At 37.1% G+C, this 22,281-nt stretch overlaps 1 protein-coding gene across 1 annotated transcript in view; it reads left to right on the forward strand.

Annotated features, from left to right (window-relative positions):
- The window catches only part of TBC1D22A (TBC1 domain family member 22A), a 153,514-nt gene extending 133,563 nt beyond the window's left edge, over positions 1–19,951 (forward strand). The window contains exon 13 of the mRNA XM_048933214.1: positions 19,047–19,951. Within this exon, the coding sequence (XP_048789171.1) occupies positions 19,047–19,175 (129 nt within the window). The 3' untranslated portion in view covers positions 19,176–19,951. The remainder of the gene's footprint in view (positions 1–19,046) is intronic.
- The last annotated feature ends 2,330 nt before the right edge of the window (positions 19,952–22,281 follow it).

Genomic DNA, 22,281 nt, shown 5'->3' on the forward strand with positions numbered 1-22,281 from the left:
GAAAGAAAAAAAATCCACTAAAAAAATCCAAACCATAGACTTCCTGAAGATACAGAGAATGCAGCTAAAGAGAGAAGTGATTTGTATCTAGAGAGAAACAAGAACTCTGTTACAGTCTTAACTTCAGTGCTATTCTCATGTGATTAACAGCTAAATCTTTCAATTGGCAAAACATGCCTGTGTGTTTGTATAATGATTGAAGTAGAGTTGTGTGTGACTGTATCTTAATCTTGTATTGCTTCTTTAGTACTAAAATTAGTTTAACCAGAAGAATAGACTTTACGTATCCTAATGTAGGCAAGCAAGTGTTGCTTGTTCTTGACATGTAGTTCATCATCTGCTCTGGCTCTCTGACCATAATGAAGTCTCCTATCATAAAGTAGTGTGAGAACAGCATAAATATAATGTAGTAACAGAATGATTTAACAGCATGAATCAGCAGTGGACCGTTGTGGCTTTCCAAATCTGTACGGCAACTTTACTGTCTCAACAGAATGTTAGAAAGTAAATGAGGTAGCATTAGGGTTGGAGTGATTCCAGTCATCATAAGTAGGCTGAATTCATGCCTCGCTGGTGCTGCAAGGATGCTGTCTCCTCCTGTTTCAGTCTTGCTGAGCGTGTTATTGTCTCCCTTGTGGGAATATGATCACTTACCAGTAAGTGATACACTGGAGGTCGTGGGTATGAAACTGCAATGAAAGAATCTGACATTTTATTACCTTTATTTATGTTTCTTTTACTTTTCAAAAATAAATTTGCTCCAGTTAAAATATTGTACATATATTTTGTTTTAGTTGTTTGGATATTCTTACATATTTACTCTTGCTTCTGTCAGAATTGTGAATACTCAATTACTTTCTGTTGATGTATCTATTGTAGTTTATCAGAACGCTTCTTAGTGTTGAATTTGTTCTCTTAATGGACGAGCACTGTTTTATCCTGGAGAATGCAATCTGAAGGCTTTTCCTGCTTTTCAGAAACACTGTAACTAGGGAAACCAGCCAAACTATCAGAGGGCAATGCTGTAAAGAGACTGTGGTTTCCTCATGACCCCAGTGTGACCAGCTAACAATAGTGAAAAAGATATTTGTATTATCTGCAAAAGCAGCTTTATCTTTATTTCCTTTTATGGATTTTAATGGCAAGTGTGTAATATGAGGGTTCTTCCTGTCTTTGACCTGTTTTATTCTTCTGTCTTAGAAGAATGTTAGACAAAAATAATGCCACTATCCTCATGAAGATGATAAAGACATAGTCTTAGTTACACCTATTGAATATTGTCTATGAGTATTTTCTAATTATTATTATTTATCTAGTTACTTACCCAATTTTCTTATTATCAGTTAAGAAGAGATATGAAACTTTTTTTTCACCATCATTCCTATCCCAAAGTTTCGTTTCTATTTTTCATCTTGAAAAGTGTGTCTGCATTAGATAACAGTCAAGGCTATGAAACTTCGTTTTACTCTTTCATGATATTTTGATGAAAATATGGAAGATGATCTTTTCTTACCAGATTCTATATTTTTTTAACTTTTAAATAGCATTTAACAGCAAAGATTACTTACTAACTGGAGGACTAAAAAATATTTTTTAGTTAATTGTATTCAAGGGCAGGTTTACCTAGTGATCTTCCATGGGAGTCAGTAATTGGCAGAATGCTATTCATCATCCCCACTGATGTTTGAAAGTATCTATAAAAAAGCTGATAATAAAAATCTGTGGATGACATTCTGACCAAGGGAGAAGGACAGTGCAATTACATAAACCAATCCCAAATCACAGGTCCAGTCTACCTCTAAATTCAAGCTGCCTTTTGGTACAGTCAAATGAAAAATTTTTTGCAAATATATGATAAGTAGAATATGTCATGTCTCTGGAGTGAGAGACAACATGGCATGGCTTCTGAAAAGATACATTGCTGACAAGTATCATTAGATGAGCTCCCAGAATAATGCTGTGGCACATGGGAGTAACAGTATTCTTAAATTAATGAACTTAAAAGTTTGTTTTGTATTTGTAAATGATAATATTGAATCCAGTTCTTATGTCTGAACTAAAAGGCTTAGGGCTCAGGATGACTGAAGGGCTTGAAATACTTAATTAGGCAAAAAGCATATCAATAGCTTACTTGATAAATATATGAGAGATTTTTATAGAAAAGCAATCCTAACACACAAAGAAAACAAGTCATGAATTTCTGTATCTCTTAGGGACTTCTAATCAATGTTTTTTTCCTGAAAGAAAACAGGTTTAGGTTTAGTTCCTTTTACCTACACAAGAGGTCAGACCAAGATAAGTTATGATCTTTTCTGGCTTTAATATCCACTCTACTAATCAGCTCAAAATTTCTGTTTTGTATCTGACAAACAGTAATCCCACTGACATATACGATTGCTGTCTTATAAGGATACAGACAGCATCTGAAATACTTTCCACTTTTGGAACAACTAGACAATGAATTGGCTTTAGAATACAATTTTGAAATGACAATCATCATTTCTTATGCATTTTTCACTTCACAGAGTTACCTCTTGAACATTTTGATGTCTATGAAAACTAATTGGCAGAGGAAAAGCACTGTTTTGATTAAAGAGACGACAGTTGCTGAGTAATCTCTGTGTTTAGTGTAAATGAACTCTAGAAGCAAGCACACTTTGGTTTGCCAATATCTTCCTTATCTCAAAAGCCTATGTGAAATAACAGAAAATATATGTTTTCTGTTTAAGGCTTTTTGGCTCTATGTGTCCTGAAACCAAACCCCTTACAGATCTGACAGTCCATTTGCACAGCGCTAGGGTCACCTGGCAATACTGGAGATCCCCTCTGATCTGCACATGTTTTCAAGAGCCCTGTTTGTTCTGACTGCTGCCTTTTAAGAAAGGCAGAATCTGATGCTGGGTGTGTATAATCAGGAGAGATTTCACATAAGCCTTGCTTTATGGCTCGTATTTAAAGAGATTCTGCTGCTATCAAAGTTCTAAATCAAATCTTCCACACAATGAAAATCTGATTTTATTGGCCTGTAAGTTTCCAGAAGAAGCACTTTCTGATCAATGTAGGATATTTTTCTCTCATCAACCAACATTTTAATGTATTTTCAGTAAACACCACAAAGGGATCTCTGCATTTTCTCCATTTCAATATCAAAAGCATTTTTATGAACAAAGGAAAAGTGTTGTTCTTCCCGAGCAATTTAGGTGACCTGCTAAACTAAATGCACTGGCAGGGCTTCCATTTGGTTGGTAATTCACAGCTGTCACTGGAGACTTCTCTCTACAAAGAAAACTGTTTTCTTTCCATGTTTATTTCTTCAGCAAAAACTGCGGCGCAACAATGTCAATTATTGGCCTTATCAGCGTGTAACCCTGGAGAAGACTAAAATCACAGGAGCCTGCACACTTGACTACCAAAGTCAATCAAAACTACTGATAAGAGAACAAAGAGAAACTAAAAGCTTTTAGAGTAGGAGCTGAATAACAGAATGAAGTGACATATGACTTTCTTTGAGACGAGCAGATGGAGGAGGATTAACTGTATTTCTTTCACTCCTCTGTTTTCTCCTATGGTTTCCTAAATGCTCTTGCATGTAGATTTTGCCCTCTTACAACAAAATTGTCTCATTTCAACAGCAAGACAGTAAAAATAACAAGTATTTAAATGCCTATTGTTTTGTCATCTACTTGTGAACAAATGGGATTTAAAATTCTTCCAGAAATGTCATTATAGCACATCTGCTACTTTTTTTCTTAACCTCATAGTTAGCTGCCATGAAGAGGAAGATCTCAACTCATTTGCTCTTTACAGTAAATGATTTTTGCACTAGACATCCTTTTGCAAAGAAGGATGTAATATCACTAATCTAGTTAACACGAAGCAAAATGCACTTGGTCTGATGTTGAACATACTTAAATGAGCAATACTTCTTTCACAAAACCAGCTAATGCTAAGCAGAACACACTGGGTCTGATGGTAAGCAGAACATCCTTTATCTACTCAAGAAGCCCAGTATATCATTGTTATCTAAGTCAGCGTGAGGGCCCTCTCCAGTATATCACTGTGAAACTGCCAACCTGGAAAAAACAAGAGGAGGGCAATTGGCGGTCATGAAGAGGAAGACTGCTGCTGCCATCTCTGAGGGTCTTTGAGACCCCCACTCAAAATCACTGAGCTTGTGCAAGGAGGTGGGACCCTTCGTTAATGATTTTGGGGGGAATATTGAATATGTATGTACTGACTGGGAAACCTTTTGTAAATGTAACACAAGTAATGCATATAAGCTGAAGGTCTTTTATTCAAGGTATGTGTTGTTAGTGCAGAGATATCTCCCTGTGCAACTGAGTAGCAAGTAAAGAATGCCGGCTCATTCACGTTGGAGTTAATTCCTGAATTTCGGATGACCGATGAAATAAACTCAAGCTCTTTGTATTTTGTTGAGTAGTGTTTGCTAGCTGTTAGCTGAGTTACACTGGTCGCCCTCTTTCCTTAGGCAGCTATCACCAAAGCTTTGTACTAATCTTTTTCATCACAGTTCCTATACACGTTTAATCTCACATGCTGATCTGCATAGGATGACATCTTAAACAGGAACATAAAAAATCTTTAATAGCTGTTGTACTCTCCCACGTTCTTTATGATTGTCACCGCTGGCAAAAAAATGACAGAACATAGCACGTAGCTGCCTCTGAATTGCCAGCTTACAGGGAAAATTATTAAGGTAAACTGAAATTGTTGCCAGTAACATACTTCTGAAAGTTATAGTTCATGTAGCTGATAATCTACTGTCTGAAAAAGGACACTTCTTCCAAACTGCATTATGGTTTCTTTTCCTGGAGATTATTGTGGTAAATACCTGCTCTTATCTGTGTCTTGAGGAACCAATGGGAGATGTAGTAAAGCTGCCCTTTAAACCCTTGGATTATATCACTTAATGCACCACCAAAGTATTTTTCTCTTAGAAATATTTTTACTGCTTTGCTTAAACACTTAATGACCTTCTGGTCATATTGTCATATTCATTTATTTAAACAAAATGACATTGGTGGTATGCACAAGATATGCTTTTGTAAAATATGTAATTCTGTGAAAAGCCCAGCTCTCCAAAGGAAATCAATTTGAATATATTTTCCTTAATGTATGTATATTTATGTAGTTTTGAGTCTGCAGGTAATCAGAGAGATTTCAAGGTTTTTCTCTCAATCTGTAAGCCCATACAACTCTTCTAAATATCATTTAGATTTTTAACAAACAATATGGGCTTGAGAACCTGAAGAAATCATACAGACTTCTTAAAATTCAGTTTATGTTATATTAGTACCTGTACTAGTTACTGTTACTAGTACACTAAAATGATTGTTATGAAAACTATTTTTCTCTTTTCCATATTTTTTCCATGTTTTTCAGATTTTCCATGTTTTTATGAGAGCTGCTCCAAAAGTAATGCCTCTTACTTTCTGTGTTTGCCCACAGTATCAGAGGTGATATTTTTGTGGTATGGCAGTAGAGATTAAACCTTCTCACCAATATCCCATTACATTTTGTTGCCATGCAACAGACGACAGAGAGGCAGTCTGACAAAATGGTGCCTGGCATGGAAGTATGTATGAATCAAAGATGTGGCATTGAATTCCTCCTTGTGGAAAAAAATTGGCGTTCATGGCCACTTGCTTTACATTTATAGAGACCAAACAGTAGATATGAGCACAGTGAGGCTGTGGATGGTGTGTTTCAGCAGTGGCAACAGTGATGGAAAACACAAACTGTGTTCCAGATGGCCACGCGCAGGTGTCTTGTCACAAAATGAAGAGCATCTTGATCACCTCATCTGTGTGAATCAGCAGATTATGGCAAGAAAACTGTCTACAGAGCTGAATGTTGGTTTCAGTGCATTGGAATCAGTGGTAGTGACTTTGGTATACCACAGTTTCTTCTGGGTGTGTCCCACCAATGCTCACACAGGAACGGAAAGAGCACTGCATGCAATTTTATCAGGACCTATTGAACCAGTGCAAGACTGGGGGTGACAGTTTCCTGGACGGTTATGGGTGACAAGACGTGGTATCACCCTGTGAGCTGGAGTAAAAACAGCAGTCTGTGGGGTGACAGCATGTGAAATGAATCAATGAAAAAGTTCAAAATATGGCCCTCAGTGGGTAAAGTGATGTGCACTGTCTTTTGGGAGAGCAAAGAGGTGATCCGTCTGGATTTCCTAGAACCTGGACAAGCTGCCAACTCTTCTGACAATTGCATCTTGACATTGACCAAATTGGTGGCCCAGACTTCTAGAGTCAGGACAGAGAAGAAAGCCTCTCTCTTGAAACACAGTAACACCAGGCTCCATAACATTTTTAAGACCATGGAGTTCACTGCCAGTTTTGACTGGAATGTCTGACCACATCCACCTAACGTCCAGATTTGGCACTTTCTACCTTCTATCTGTTCAGGCCAATGAAAGATGGGACTGCGTGGGCAACATTTTCCTAGCAGTGACTGTCAGCAAAACAGTGAAGCAGTGGGCCACGTCCTCTGGTGCAGATTTTAATGAGCGGGACAGGAAGGCTCTTGTTCATCACTGGTGAAAATGAACAGCTAGTGGTGGTGACTGTGTTGACAAATAGTGTTTTGTAGCTTGGAATTTACTCTGTTAAATAGAGCTATGGTGCTTTTTGTATCTTTTGTAGGTTCCGTAAAAATGAACAGGAGGCATTACTTTCGGAGCGATCTACATATTAAGATTTGTGTTCACATTAAGGAAAATTCAGAATTTTGACTTACTAGATCTTCAGTTAAAGATCTGAAGCTGCTTCACAATTGCCAGACTGCCAAACCTTTCTGTTGGGTATTAATAACTGGACGAGAGGCCACTGCAATAAAAGTGCAGATTTTTGGAGAGTTTTAGAGCATAAACTTTCCTTGCATTTATGAACTAGAATTATGAAAAAAAGGGACTCGTGGCGAAGCACTTTTAGGACTTTAATCTTGGAAATCTTAAAAGTCAGCAGTCAGAAAAGATTAATTCAGCCTGTTGTCACTGTACTGAAGAAACATTCCGTTCTTTTCTCATGTTTGTGTCTGGAGGCTGTTCCTTTGTAGATAAGCAAAGAATAAATTCTGCATTCAGCTGTTGATTTGCAACTTCTATTTTCCATTAAAGCTGAGGCATTCATTATCTCATATTAAAATTTGATCTGAATTTCTGGTTGGTTAAAGCTGAAATTGTAGACTTCTATTTTTTGTGAGCGTTGTAATGTTAAAGAAAGGCTTGTAAATATTACATAAATAAAATATATTAGTATTTCAATCGTCTTAAAATAATTCAGGATGTTTGTGGATACCTTATGGCTTTGCTGAACTGCATTTAGAGGCCTGAGAAGGTGGGATGATAACTCGTTTAGAGTGTATTTGGTATGCTTTATAATGGAGAGTAAGGATTTAAGCTATAATGTAATTTTGGTGAAAGATCAAAAGGATGTGAGTTGTTTCACGTTGATTTATAAACCATTAGATAAACTGAGGTTTGGGAGCAACTTCTGCATAAAATAACAGGAGATAAAGAGCTTGATAAATGTATGTGAGGTATTGTGTGATGTAGCCAGATTAATCTTGGATTGCATTTGTTATTATCTCTACTGAGAGGCTGGGAGATGTCTTGAGCATAATTCTCAATGATATTTCTTGCATAGTATTTATACTGTTTTGGAAGTTTATTTGATTTATCTTATAGTATACAGTTGAGATGTATTTTTTTTTTTAATTTGAATTACTGTTTCCATGTAGTTTTCTGTTAAGTCTTGGCTAAAACTTCTTTCCTCTTCATGCATGATTTCTTCTAACAGGTATAAAGGAAATACATTTTGATACACATTTCTATCTTAAAGCATCAAGAAATGGACAAGAGGGTTATGTTTTTGTGTGTTGAAGAGATCTGTGGAGCTTAGATGATCCTCTAACCTATGCTCTTGAGTCTGCATGTTTTGCTCGCCAAGGAAGCCTAAACTATTTCTTGATATGAACAACATTCCTTTTCTCAGAGCTAGAGACCTTTGGGTTAGTTCTTATTGATTTTGTGACGTTTCCCAAGCTCATTCAGAAATTCTCAGTTATGAGACTCTCTGGCCAGCCTAAGACATAGGACTTTGGGCAAGCTTTTTTCTGTCCTTTCCTTTAACTATATTCATGGAGGTGGATTGTTCTTCCTCTTCTACTGCCATGGTTGTGCATGTTGGTTCTCTTTATTAACATCCTTTAGTCTGCTGCAGGTGCACAAATACTTCATGGTTTTGCCATATTTATTATTCAGAACAAACACCTGTGTATGGCTTCCTGTGATGTGGATGACAAACGCATGGAATTGGCCTCTTACAGTCCTATAGTCTTAGGATACAGACAAGATTCCACTTCAATTACGTTTAGAGGTTTTTGTAGCGCAAGAAGTATGCTTGCCACTATGAATTGTGACATTTGTTGTGTGAAAATTTGTATATCTAAGACATAGCTATCTGCTTCGTGCTAAGCTAAATAGAAAGGCAGTTTCATATCAACAACTCTTAAAATTCTTAAAATAATTTAAAATTCTGCTCAGGACAATTTACATGGTGATCAGAGGAGCACCTCTCCTATGAGGAAAGGTTGAAGGAACTGGGCTTGTTTAGCGTGGAGAAGAGAAGGCTCCGAGGAGACCTCACTGTGGCCTTCCAGTACTTGAAGAGAGCATATAAACACGAGAGGGAACGGCTGTTTACGAGGGTAGGACAAGGGGAAATGGTTTTAAACTGAGTCAGGGGAGGTTTAGGTTAGAAATTAGGAGGAAGTTTTTCACTCAGAGGATGGTGGCACACTGGAACAGGTTGCCCAAGGAGGTTGTGGATGCCCCATGCCTGGAGGCATTCAAGGCCAGGCTGGATGTGGCTCTGGGCAGCCATATGATGGTTGGTGACCCTGCATATAGCAGGGGGTTGGAACTGGATGATAATTGTGGTCCTTTTCAACCCAGGCCATTTTGTACATTATTAAATATCTTTTGTCAAAGCATACTGATTGACCCCATGGTTCATTATATTCAATTCATATTTGATCATTTTCTTTCTTTGCTTTCCTGTGGTTATAGCTATTCATACATTAGTGTTAAGATTTAGAAGACATTATAAAGAGGGGAATATCAATAGGAGTTGTGAGCAATGAAAACTGTACCGCTTAAAATGAATACTAAATTGTGGTCAAGAAAACCAAATAAAGTGGAGAAGGCAGCATATGGACTTCCTGGAAGAGACAGAATTGTAAACTTCCACTTGGAATCTGTTGTACAGTTTTTTTTAATCTTGCTTGACTACTGAGAAAAAAAAACAACGATCTGACTCATTGCTAATCACTTCAGAAATGAAATTGCACTATAATTGCTGCCGTCTTGATAAGTACAGTAGATTCTATGTCTGGGTGGGTTTTGTTTGTTTTTAATAGGATGACTTCTGATTTTCATCCTTTTTTTCTTGGTTTGCTTCTTTGTGCGTGTAGCTGCTGTCACACTGTCGAGCTCAGGCGTTTATTTTGGATACTATTTATATTTCAGGATGTAAGAAATACATGTCTCCAAATACTCCAGCATTATTTCATAAAGTAAAGGCAAAAGGTATAATCAGAACAGTTGTGGACTGTTCTGCTTTGTGCAGAAGTCTGAATTTACATCTTTGTTTGAATCAGATGACTTCCTCTTCTTCCTTCATTATTGAACCTTCTTTATCAGTACCTTAATTTCTCCTGTTTAACCTGAATACAATTTTGAAGCACACCTGTAGATGATAAGTTTCTAGAAGAAAATTATCTAGCTTGAAAATTTGTTTCCTGACACAGGATTTAGGGAGTGGGCTTACTTCCTGTTTTGTTTTCTGTTTTCATTTGAGAACAGCATTAGCTAAAAGGCAGTCCTTCCATACGCTCATTTTTGGCATAATAATTTATATATTTTTATATCTATCCTGTTAACTGTTAACCCTTGTAAATGAAAATGGAGATGTAAATCTTTTCTTCAGTTAAAGGAGCTCAGCTTCCCTGACATAGTTCTTTAAAACCACATATTTTATGATTACCAATTAAGAATGCTAATGGCTTGCAGAACAGAACCTTACCGGATGAAACAGGACTTTAATTGCTGTTCTGATGCTTTTAATATGCTGAATCCAAGACTCCTTTTGAGCAGTTGCAGAAGGCAAAACATGAAAGGGAAATGATAAGACCATTAACTTTTCACAGGCTTTCATTTTTAGATTGTTAAGGTGGGTTTCTATTAAGTTCTTCTTAGGAATCTGAAATTAATTATGACAGCATGCTTCTGTATGTTTTCAGAAGATTAACAGGAGGTTGTTCAGGTGAAGCGTCACCGCCTGTTTTTCACTCGCGTGAGAGCTGTCAGCCCTACCTATTGACCAGCTTTGGGATATGACAGCTGAGCCTTATCTGACTATTGTTATTTCTTCACACTTGGAAAGGAGTTGTTAGAGAACTTGGGAAGATTTTCAAACTAATTAATGTCAAAGAAGTCAATTGCATAAGACTGGCTTTACTAATGCTTTCAGCAGTGCGGTGGATTTGTCTGTAGCTGCGTATCTCAGATCACAAGTAATTTTAAAGATGCATAACAAGTTAAATTGTATGACTCCTAGTTCAGACTAAGAAAGTGCAGCAGGACTGATGTCATTTTAGTACTAAATCATGCATTCAACAAATAAAATATATTTATTATTTATTTCTCAATGTGCATTTAATAGGAAGTTCTTTACTCAGAGGGCGGTGAAGCCCTGGCACAGCTGCCCATAGAGCTGTGGGTGCCCCATTCCTGCAGGCACGCAGGGCTGGGTTGGATGGGGCTCTGGGCAGCCTGAGCTGGTGGGGGGCAGCCAGCCCAGGGCAGGGGTTGGGGATGGGTGGGTTTGAGGTCCCTTCCAACCTAATCCATTCTGTGATTCTATGTATCTTCTCAGAATTACCACTCACTTGTGTTACTGGAAATAAACTGATGGCAGGAGAAAAAGGGGCTTTTACCCTGTTCAGATTTTTTTTTTAAAGTATCCATTTAGAGCTTTGAATAACCTGTTTGTCTGTGGTTGGCTTCATTCTGTTCTGGTTTCTTTAAGCTCTAGTCTGTTGGCTAAGATGGTGCAGAAAAGCAAGGTCAAAATTAACTTAAATAAGCATTATTGCATAATAAAGGATAATTTAGTTACTGAGCAATAAATGTACAAGAAAAAATATTTTAGTATTTAATATACTAAGTTCAATTTTCACTATTAATACTCTAATTTTCACTATTAAATACTGAATTCAGTTTTTTTTCCCCTCAAATTGTTATTTGACAGAATGCGAACTTTTATGTCTCACTGATTTATGACATGTCAAGAATGTGCATCTCCTAAGTCCTTCAGACTGGGTCTAGTGCAGGCTTAAACTTAAATGCTCCTACCAGCTGACAGATAAACCAGTGTTTCCCCATTGTCTTCTAAAAATTTTAAGTTCACCCATATTGCTTGAAATTGTGAGACTCCAGTGACCAAACTCAAATGTTTTGAGATATCTCAGCTATCACATTCCACATCAGGAAGCAATCAGCTGTACTGCAGAAGAATCTGGATCCATGGAAGCCTCTTGACTTGTATCTGCAGGAAGCGTTTCTTAAACTGCAGTTTAAGTTACTTCTTCCTAGTATCTGTTTAATACTGGATTTTGAAATCTCAGCGTTCTCAATTCCAGCTGTGCCAATATAAATGAAATGGTTTCTCTTACTCTGAGATATAGGTAATTAATAAGAATTGCAGCACTCCAGAAATATAGTTCATTATTTGCAACCCAAGATAGCAGAGACAGCTGGAGAAATGAGAAGTGGCAGCATGCATAAGGAAAATGCTGAGCATATTGAAAGAGGAACTACAGTACTCAAGAAAGAAAAAAGAACTCACCTTAGAGCTCAAGTCCTACTTATTTGCTGCATTACATATAAACAGCAAGTGGCAGAGAGAAAGGAAAAGCAGCTGGTAAGGCAGAAGAAGGTCAGTGAGACTCAGCAGTGTGCACTGCACTTATGTTTTCATGGCACCAGTCTGTGCATTTGTTTCCACTCTAATAACAGGCTGGAGGAAGAGGGCATTGACAGAGCTGGGCAGGATGTGCTGGGATCCTCTGGGAAGAGGATCAGAGGCCAGGGCAGCTCATGACCCACCTGGCAACTGCAGCAGTTGCAGGGGCTCAGCCAGGCACATCTGTCCTTCTGCTTCATAGTGCAGCACAGGAGAGAGTTGGAGTCAAAGGATGGGATGCCCACTTGGTACTGGCCATCCATGCCACCTTTGTGTTTCTCACTTGGCAATCCCAAATATGTGCATTGTGAAAGGAAAAAAAAAAGAATTAGAACATTCTCATATTAAGAATTCATTTTGTTTGCATGGTGATTACATCTGTTTGGTAAAAAAAAAAAAACAACAAAGTTGAATTGTTGTCCCTTTCTGGCTGTCTCTAGCACTACAATACAGAACTCCCCATAAAATGTAACAGGATATAGAATTTTGTTGAATGTGTGCATGTGTGTATATGCTTATTTCTGTTTTGTATTATCTAAACAAGTAAATGAGCGTATTTTATGACACCAATTAGTTTGTTCCTTAGCTTGACTCAGTATTTCCTCTAAGTGAATTTTAAGTAGTATCGCACTTCAGTTGTTCTTTGAAAGTAAATGCTGTGTTCTAAAATTACAGGAACAACTTTTTAGGATGCATGTAACTCTCATAAAGAAGCAGTTTAATCAAATGGCCAGCATCAATTTTGCAGTGTTCCATACGTTTGTGTACTGTGTAACAGATACAGCACTTGTTCATAGCTGTTAGCAATTCCTTATTAAATAGTGAAAAATTATATATAAAGTTAATTTACCTTCCATTTCGTTCTATGCTATCATAAAGTCTAATATTGTTAAATTTCTGATCATAAAACATGGTAAGATTGCAGGTTCTGCCTATCAGTGCAAAATGGAGCTGTTGTAGAACAGAAGTATTCATACTATAATTACGTTGCAGTTAGCAGCAGGAAGGATTAACAACTCCAGAAGAAAAGTACTATACTTCAGGATTGCCTTGATTTGTTAAATTATCAGACTAGTTCTCAATTTTGACTTTAAAAACTAACTATTAATTTCCTCAGTGTGTCTGAGTTTGAGTTTAGCTACTGCTGCTTTGTATTAGCTAGAAATAAAAACTGTTATGTTACTGTTTTTTGTGTTCAGTTAAGTTAGACATGGGTCACAGCAATAAGCAAAAGGAATTGGAGAGAAAGCTCCTGTTGTTAGACCCAGACTGGCAGACATCACCTTCCCTTTCATCTTTGCAAGGTGGATCTGGATGCCCATCTCTTTGTTGTGCAGGGAGCCCAGTCCCTGGCAGCTTCTCTCGTCCCTTCGGGCTGACTGATATAACTGTGCAGTGCTTGTTTGGAAGTTTGCACAATGGTGCTGGTGCTGGCTCAGGAACGCTCCCCTTGTAGAGCAGGAGATGGGATGTTACAGAGGAACTGCACCAGGAACTCAGTGGCTGAGAGAGGCAAGGTGATCTTTGGGCTTCAAGGAAAAGTGGTGTGTGTGGCAGTAGTATGGAGGTCAGGCCCTAGCAGGGAGCCGTCAATGAGTTCAGCTCTTCATCAGAATGCATGAAGCAGAAGTGGGTTAGTGGCTGCCATTGTTTATGGCACATATTAGCTGCTATTGTAATCAGCTAGCTGGGATCTCTGCAGCAGGCCATGAACAACAGAGCTGTTGTCTCCTTCCTAAGGCAAGCTTTGAGGGTGAGCATTAGATACAAAGAGGAGATGTAGGAACTGAAAAACCAATAAAACACAAAACCCTCAGCTTGCAAGTGAAGAAGCACATTGTAATTGTTAGGGGCGACAGACTAAAACGGAGATGGGCACTGTGGACACCTCTGTAAACAAATTGCATCTTCCCAACCCAGGGAATATTCAGCCTTAAAGAAGAACAAGACAAAGCATATTTTGTTATGAAATAATTTGAAAAATTTATACATTGTTTTAAAGGAGTCATTTTTTTCCTTTTCTTGGAGAGAAAACAGCAGACAAGTCATACCTGTAATAGTGAAGAAGGTTAATACATGGGAGGCTATCACACAGTTCCTCTTCTGCAAATGGAACAAAAATTTTGCTACAAACAATCAATGTTCTAGGGGGTGGAAAAACACTGGGATGCATTCACAAACAGAAGAAAAAGGATAAAATATGTAGCGACTGCACTGTATGCTACAAAATCCATATACAGGAAAAAAGTTATCAATTTCCTTGTTTCGTGGTAGCTTCGTTGATTACACTGAGTGTATTTTCTCTGCCCGTGTTTCTTTCCTAATTGTGTACTGCATTATATTCTGGGACTGAATATTCTTCTGTTTGTGAGTTAAGTATACTTAGCATTCTTCTATCGTGCTTTTGGATTTCTTTTCTAATTAAGCCCGTGTCCTTTAGAAAATAAAATACTAGAAAATTTCAGCATGGAAGGGACCCCAGGAGGTCTGCAATGCAATCTGCTGCTGAGAACAAGGCTAGATACAGAGCTAGAGCAATGTTTTTTCTTGTACTTGGGGGGGGGGGAGAGGAGCAAAACTATGTAGCACCTCAGACTTCCTCTACATCTTTCCTCCAAATGTTGCTCTTGCGCAGGGGCTTCTTAATTCCCAAAGCTGGCTTGGTCAATCAAAATAGGCAATAAGGGAATCACCGTCATCTCATATTCTCTGCAGTGTTACAGTTTTTAACACTCTTATTTTTGCCTATACCTTAAAGAGAGATAAAAATAAACAGGAAGTAATTTGTAAGAGTTTTATTTTTAAGGGTTTTTGGTTGTATGTTTAAATTGAACAGTTACACCGAAGATCAGAAAGTAGCTGCTGGTTTCCCAATCCTTTCCCAATAGGGAAGAAACTTGCCACTGCCAGAATGGCAAGGAGGAAGAGAGGGAGGCTGGAAGTGCCGCTCCGCAGTGCACCATGAGGAGGGAAATGGATGCAACTGGAGCTGTGCTGGTAGGCGAGCTGATGGCGTAGGCCTTAGCTCAGGAGATGAGGGTGGCTGTTTGGTGCAGGTGAAACTTGAGTGCGCTATTTCCCAAATGTAAGGGGTGAAATTTAGGACGTATCTGTTGGAGATACAGCTAAAATATAAGCAAACTTTGGAGTGGGATTTTGGAAACCCCAGCTCTGCTGATGATTTGCTGGCTGCCCTTGGGCAAGGTAGTTTCTGCTGTCCTTAGTTTTATCTGAGGGATCTAGAAATACGGATGTGAAAATCTTTACATTTCAAAAGCCCTGTATGAAGACTAGGTGGCATTATTGTCACAGTTATTTTTGTGACATTGCAAAGGGGTATTAAAGCTGATATTCGCAAAGAGGTGTTGTGGTTCTTTTACATGAATGTAACACATCTGATAAAGTGATGGAGAATATGGCTGTTACCCACTGATAACTGCTGCTGCAGTTCTCCACGTGGGCCCTTTTCACAGCTGACCCAAGTTAGCAGAGTCTTCAGCTGATAGTTGAGTATAGCAGCTTCTGGCTCTGGCTCTTGGGATTGCCAGTTTACCTACGTCAGTCCTGAGAGATGGTTGTTATAACAGCTCAGTGTTAGACTTCAGTCAGTGTTGAAAAAAGGTAAATTAGGTTATGAACAACTCCTAAACACTGCTGGAGAGCAAATGCATGCAGGTCACGCAGAGTAAAGTTTTATGCAGCATCGGTTGTCTTGTGTGTGGCACACGTCACTGGGCTGTGAATACTCACTGACTTCTAACAGTATAACCACCGAATTAGGAAAACTTTAAGTGCTGAGAGTGTTCAGACTACTTTAAAATCTTCTTGCATGCAGTAACATGAAAGATGTTAAAATGATATCTGGGGAAAGATGGAGGCCAGCTTCATCTTACATCCAAATCTAACAACTAAATCTGACAACTCAGATTATCTTAAATGCTTTGAAAAGGATGGCAACTGTTTTTATTTAAAGATATTAAAAGCCACAGTTAAGTGATGTTATTTTAAGTACTTAATTTTAAACTGTGGTTTTGGTCACTAGTGCTTCTATTAAAACATTGCTGCCTTAACAGCTAATTTTTGATGAGCTGCTACATAATTAACTCTGCAGGTTAGGATCACTAGAAGTGGGTGTGCGGGGAGAAATGGGCATTTTTGCTTGTAAAAGAAAGTAAAATTTGGCATTAATGATTGTTTGCACATATGGACATATTAGATAATTTTCACAAAAAAATGGAGCTGATCAGGTCTACTCAGATAAGTGGTTGTAATTTGAAGCAAGTATATTAAGTATGAAAAGAAGATCAAGATATTTTTCATCCCTTTAGCCTTGATAGTTGGTGAGTCATTTCAATGGAACCAGAAAGTATCTGGCAGATTCCCCAGCTAAGTACAATATTAGGCAGAAAAAAATAAAAATCTTGCTGAGATATTTTACAAATACTGCTTTTTCTTTCTTTTTTTTCTTTAACTTAGTTTTCTTGCTCTGAAATATACCAGGCAGTTTGTCAGCAGTATATTTTTGTGTTAAGCATTAACCCAAGTCCCCAATTCAGCGTATTTCAAACTGTGTCTCATATATGTTAATTCTGGAAGTAAATAGGAAAGCAAATTTAACCAGTTAGCATGGATGCCTTATTTGCACGAGGATTCAAATGGATCTTCTTATTTGTAAGAATGATAATTAAAATTGAATGAATACTCTTGAGTCGTTCATATGGTCATCTTTGCTCTTTTGCAAGTGTACAGTGTTAAATTGAGCAGCTTTAGGTCATGTTGTCATGGACTCTTGCAGGTATTGATTAGCATATGTTTGTTCTTTTCTTCAGAACCTAGGACTATGGAGAGTTTTCTCCTGGTGTTACTTACTTATTTATTCATTTTTAAGCATGCTGTATATTCCGTATTTGTTTCAAAATTCTGCTTTGCACTTTCAAATACTTTGTGTTTTCAACAAGCTGAAGAATGTGTTTCTACCTCAGACGCTTCTGAAGCTCATTAAAGTAGTAGATCACAGATACATAAGCCTTATTTTTAGTAAATCACCAAGCAGCGTTTCATTTTGTTGGCTAGTTAGCCCCCTTGGATTTGGAACACATGTTCACTGCTCATTCTTTGCGTTTGAGCAGTTAAGGAATGATCTTTTCCCCCTGATAACGCTGACAAAATGCTTGCTTGAAGGTAAATGGGTTTTGACAGTCAATAGATTACTCTGCCATTTCTTTCTGTACTTGATTATGATGAAAATAATTATGAATATTTGCAATTTATAATAGAAATATTAAACTAGTTCTTCATCAAATAGTTCTACTTCTCCAAAGAATATCAGGGAAGATGAAAATGTTTGAAGTGATTGGCACGTTTTTGTCAAGAGTTTCAGACTTTGTGATCAATCATAATTTCAAGAATGCATGCAGTTGTGCAACTCTGGAGGCCAACAATACTTTGGATTGAAAGACAGATAGACAGATAGAAGAAAAAAGAAGATAGACAGATAGAATGTCCTTTTGTCAATCAGAAATGGGATAGAAATAATCTTTTCAAGGGATCCTTTGAAGTGCAGTCATTGATCCCTCTGCACCACCATAGCTCAGTATAGAACTACAGTCCTGCAGATTGGGTCTGTAGGAGGTTGCATATATTTATTGTTGCTGCAGTGAAACATATGCCCTGTGAAAACAAGAATCCACATTTTAGGACCTTTTTAAAATAAATACAGATTTTCATTTGAACTTGTTTTTCTTTATGAAATTTCAACAGTATAGTAACAGCATCCTCATTGAAATAAATTAGTTTAGACTAATAACTCTTCCTCACTGTACAATATGCATAGCATACGTAGCGGCCTGGAAAAAGCCAGATATTCTTCATGTTTGGATGTAAAAAGATTAATTAGGGAAGAGAATTTTAACACTTTTGTTCATGCACTGGACTAACCTGGCCTACTAAGTAAACATTAGATCTGACATTGACATGTGGGGTAGCCAGCAACCAGGTTTTATCTGTGGCTGTCTGCCTCACCCACCTGGTAGAGAGGTTATAGAAACACTTAGGGATTAAACATTAAATGAATATATTATGGTTTGTTAAAGAGGAAATGTAAATGTGCATTTTGTTCAGACCTAGCATGGGATATACAACAATCTGGGTCACAGTTGTTACAAACTGCAAGTTACAGTCTGTCTTCCAGTTAAATGCAGGAGGACCTGTACACAAAATATGTGAAAACTTCAAGAGCTTGGTTGGACCTGGCAGGTGTGTAAGAAGTGTTGTGGGGCTAAAACCATGTAGGAAATATGATAAATCTGAGAAGAGACTGGTCCTGAGTTAAACCATTTTGGACTTAGCTCAGAACTGAATTTCTGGTAGTTTTGTGTGTGCTCCAACCTCTAAGAATTGTATTTCAATTAGAAGCTGTAAAATGGGAGTGATAACACTGTTTTCATTTTAGAAGCATAACACGATGGTTCAAAATCAGTTCATGTGAGTTCTTGTTTGTTTGAACACAACAAGGGATTCCCAACCTTGGTCAGGGGCACTGCTACTGTACACTCATATAAGGGCAAATGCAGTAAATACAGCCTACCTAGCTCTCACTTTTGAGAGATTATCAATTCTTTCACTCTCATGCTGCACAAAGAAACTGAATTTATTCCTCTTGTATTTTATTTTATTTTATTTTATTTTATTTTATTTTATTTTATTTTATTTCTGAAGACTTAAAAACAGTTGTAGATAAATACAACCTACAGCTTGTTTCTGAACTGAAAGATTGAATAGCAAGTATTTCTTGCTATAAAAGTTACAGAAAAATCACTTAAGGGGATCTCAGGTTTGTTTGGGATACTGAGGTGCTGCATGCATGTAAGTAATCATTCTATAATAAATAGCTATTAAATATGTATATATATATGTATATATAGCTATAGCACTTGTATTTGCAAATATATATCGATTTCCTTTTTTTTCTCTCTCTCCAACTAGGAATTGCTGATATTTTTACAGAGTTTGCCCACAGCACACTGGGGAAATGAAGAAATCAGTGTACTCCTAGCAGAGGCCTACAGACTGAAGTTTGCATTTGCAGATGCCCCCAATCATTACAAGAAATGAATATGAAGATCCAGAAATTATTAAGACCAACGTGTTCTGCAGTATTATGGCATCTGTTGTTATGATTGTGATTTCAGCTCATTGTTCTTCCATTTGAATTGAGATGACCATTAAAATCCTGTTGGAATTTGGAAAATGAGAACAGAATACCAAAGGAATGGACAAAAAAGGATATTGAGTAATGAATGAATCTAAGTTAAAAGAGAACTTCTTTGTTCAGCACGAAAAATTAATTCAGAAGTCTATCACATAATTGTCTTCTTTTTTCCCCTCCTATAATTTGGTGAAATGGAGTTGAATATATGTTGAACAATTCTTATACATACCTGAGTCTTAGAATTTCTCAGAATGATTTTGTGACTGTTTTGTTTTTATGTCGTGACTTTAACAGGCAGTTGGAATTACTCATTTTGGATGAGAAAAACAAAGCTCTTCACAGTCACAAAGACCATTTGAGGCAGCAAGACCTGTGTTTGGAGTCTGTTTATAACCAGGACGATGCTGATGTTCTCATACCATCTTTCATTGTTCCGTGGAGTGAGGTTAGAATGATACAAGAAAATAAAAGGGTGCAGTGGAAATTGATGGCATTTTCTAAACATTATTCAGCATTGTTGGGTGTTGTAGGTTTTTAGCCATACGAAGAAGTGACTTTATGCCTAAGACTCATCAGTGACACTAAGATAAGTTCCTCTTTATATATTCTGGAGTGTTTTTAAAATATTGAATGGAAGATGTGGTATTGTTACAGTAATTAAAGCCTTTCTTTCAAGGCCTTTCAGTTTTTCATTATTAGATTTCACTTTTAAGAATCTTACTAAGAAGCTTGGTTTACAAAGCAAGATATATTTTTATCTCAGTTGTTGCCTTATTCTCTATTTCTAGTGTATTAGAAAAGGAAAATTAATATATCTGTTCAAAGCTCATTTGTTAAATAATTTAGTACCTTTTTTCTTATTATTCAGAAGAAGTGAGGAGATGGATCCCCATAACTGTACACACAGCTCACTTTTACAACATGAGCAGAATACAAATTCTCTGTGACTGTGCAGAATGAAAGCAGTGTTTCTTGAAATAATCGTGGGATTCAGAATAATTTCGTTGAACTTACACAATTTATGTCCACTATTTATTCTCAAGAAATCTGTTAGATAAGAATTCTCTATTAGACTTAACTAAACTCATGTTAATTTGTGCCTTCCATAAACACGTGGGTTATTAAGGGTGACACTTGCAGTAAGCAAGATATTAGAAGCTCTGAATATTCATCAGTTCAGTTCTAGAGTAGCACAGCGTCACACAAAAAGTATAGTGCACTTTTAAGTTTGGGAAATGAAGTTCTTTCAAGAGGTATTCTCCTATGAGTTGTTAAGGAAGATTAAAGATCCTAAAAATACATAGATATGTATTTTGATGAAAGCTTTGTAGACATATTAGTTACATTACTTATTTTAGGGGCTTTAGTTCTTGACATCAACCGTATAATAAATAATAAGTTGTTTCAGGGTAAAAAGAATGCAATACATGTCATAATGAGATCCGTGCTTTAAAATTATGTGAACTCTATGGTAGAAGAGAAAGCAAGGAATTAATTCCGAAGCAGGAGGATTTGCTGACGAGGATGCACTTCTGTCCCACTGACAGCAGCTGGGGTTTGCAGTTGTGATGGCCACAAGTTGATGCCTCCTGGATTGCTGCACCTTGCCTGGGGTCTGTAGTGGGGCTCTGTTTCTGAAACGTGTGTAAATGGTTTCCGTAAGTTCACGTTACAGCTCTGATGTATGGAGATTTGTCTTTATGTTTACAAAGAACGTCATATTGTGCCTAACAGAATAGCTACTAATAACAGAGTAAAAGAAATGTATGACCGTTTGCTTTAGTCTTTGTATTCATATTAATTTGTTAATAGAAAAGCATACTATTGTAACTAGAGAAAAGACACACAGCATTAAATGTACAATGTTGTAAGAGATTTCTATAATAATTATTTTTTAATTGAGATGTTATTTAGGTAGCTACACCTAACATGGAAAGTTGACCCAAAGTTGTCTGCAGCGTCAGATGCTTCTGCATCGCACACACGGGGCTGGATGCATAGAATTCCTTATGGGTCCATGCAAGTTGTCTGCCACGTCTTCCCAATACAGCAGCTGTCTCTGACTTCCCTTGGATTAAAGCATTACCATCAGAGGTCGCCTCTACTACCGTGTCTGTGTCAGAAGTTGAATATTGTACTTGAGCACATTGCTTTTAGGGAAGTGAGACGTTTCCTAATATTGATGCTTATTTATATAGATACAGATTTTTCTGGAAAATAAGAGATGGATATATAAATAAGGTTTATATATCTGTACAGATAGGAATCATTTGCAGTAAATAGACGGCCAACATTTATGTAACATTTCAGGTGTTTCCATACGTTTTAAATTTCCATGAAATATTTCACTCAGAACAGAACCAACCAACCACCTTACATTGAACAATTGTACATCTCAGGAAAAATGTCATTCCAAGCATAATGCTACACAGAACAGGAAATAACATTCTTGTTGTTACATCCCACATTCAACAATATTTTTTTTCTTTCAAAACTTGAGGTTCTGAATATTGTAAAATTCCTTTGTAATATCTATTTTCTTAGGAAGGAGGCACCCGGACACATCACTGGTGAAACCAGGCAGTAATTTGCTAGAAATGATGTGAAATACTGAAATTGCAGTGTCTAAAATGCATTAAAGAATTTCTGTAACAAAAATTTAAACAGGAATGTACAATATGAACAGATTTATGACTACAGTATTTGAAGTATGTAAATAGTAAGCAAATTACTCAAGTATGTAAATACACGGGATAGGATAGAATTGTAAGTTGGAAATCTTATGTAACGCTGTAATATGTTATAAGAAATTAATTGCTTTTTTTTTTTTTTTTTGCTCCGTTCCGTATGGAAAGGACCATTAATTTGTTTTTTACTTCAGAACTGTATAATAAAAGTATCTGAAGTTCCATTGTATGCTTCTGACAAATATAAGCACTGAGGCACTGGTTACATCTGTAAAACTGATGAAAGATGAGGAAATAAATGCATATTTATGAAGTGCTGTAC

This window comes from Lagopus muta, chromosome 1 (assembly GCF_023343835.1).
Source record: "Lagopus muta isolate bLagMut1 chromosome 1, bLagMut1 primary, whole genome shotgun sequence".
Classification (NCBI taxonomy): domain Eukaryota; kingdom Metazoa; phylum Chordata; class Aves; order Galliformes; family Phasianidae; genus Lagopus; species Lagopus muta.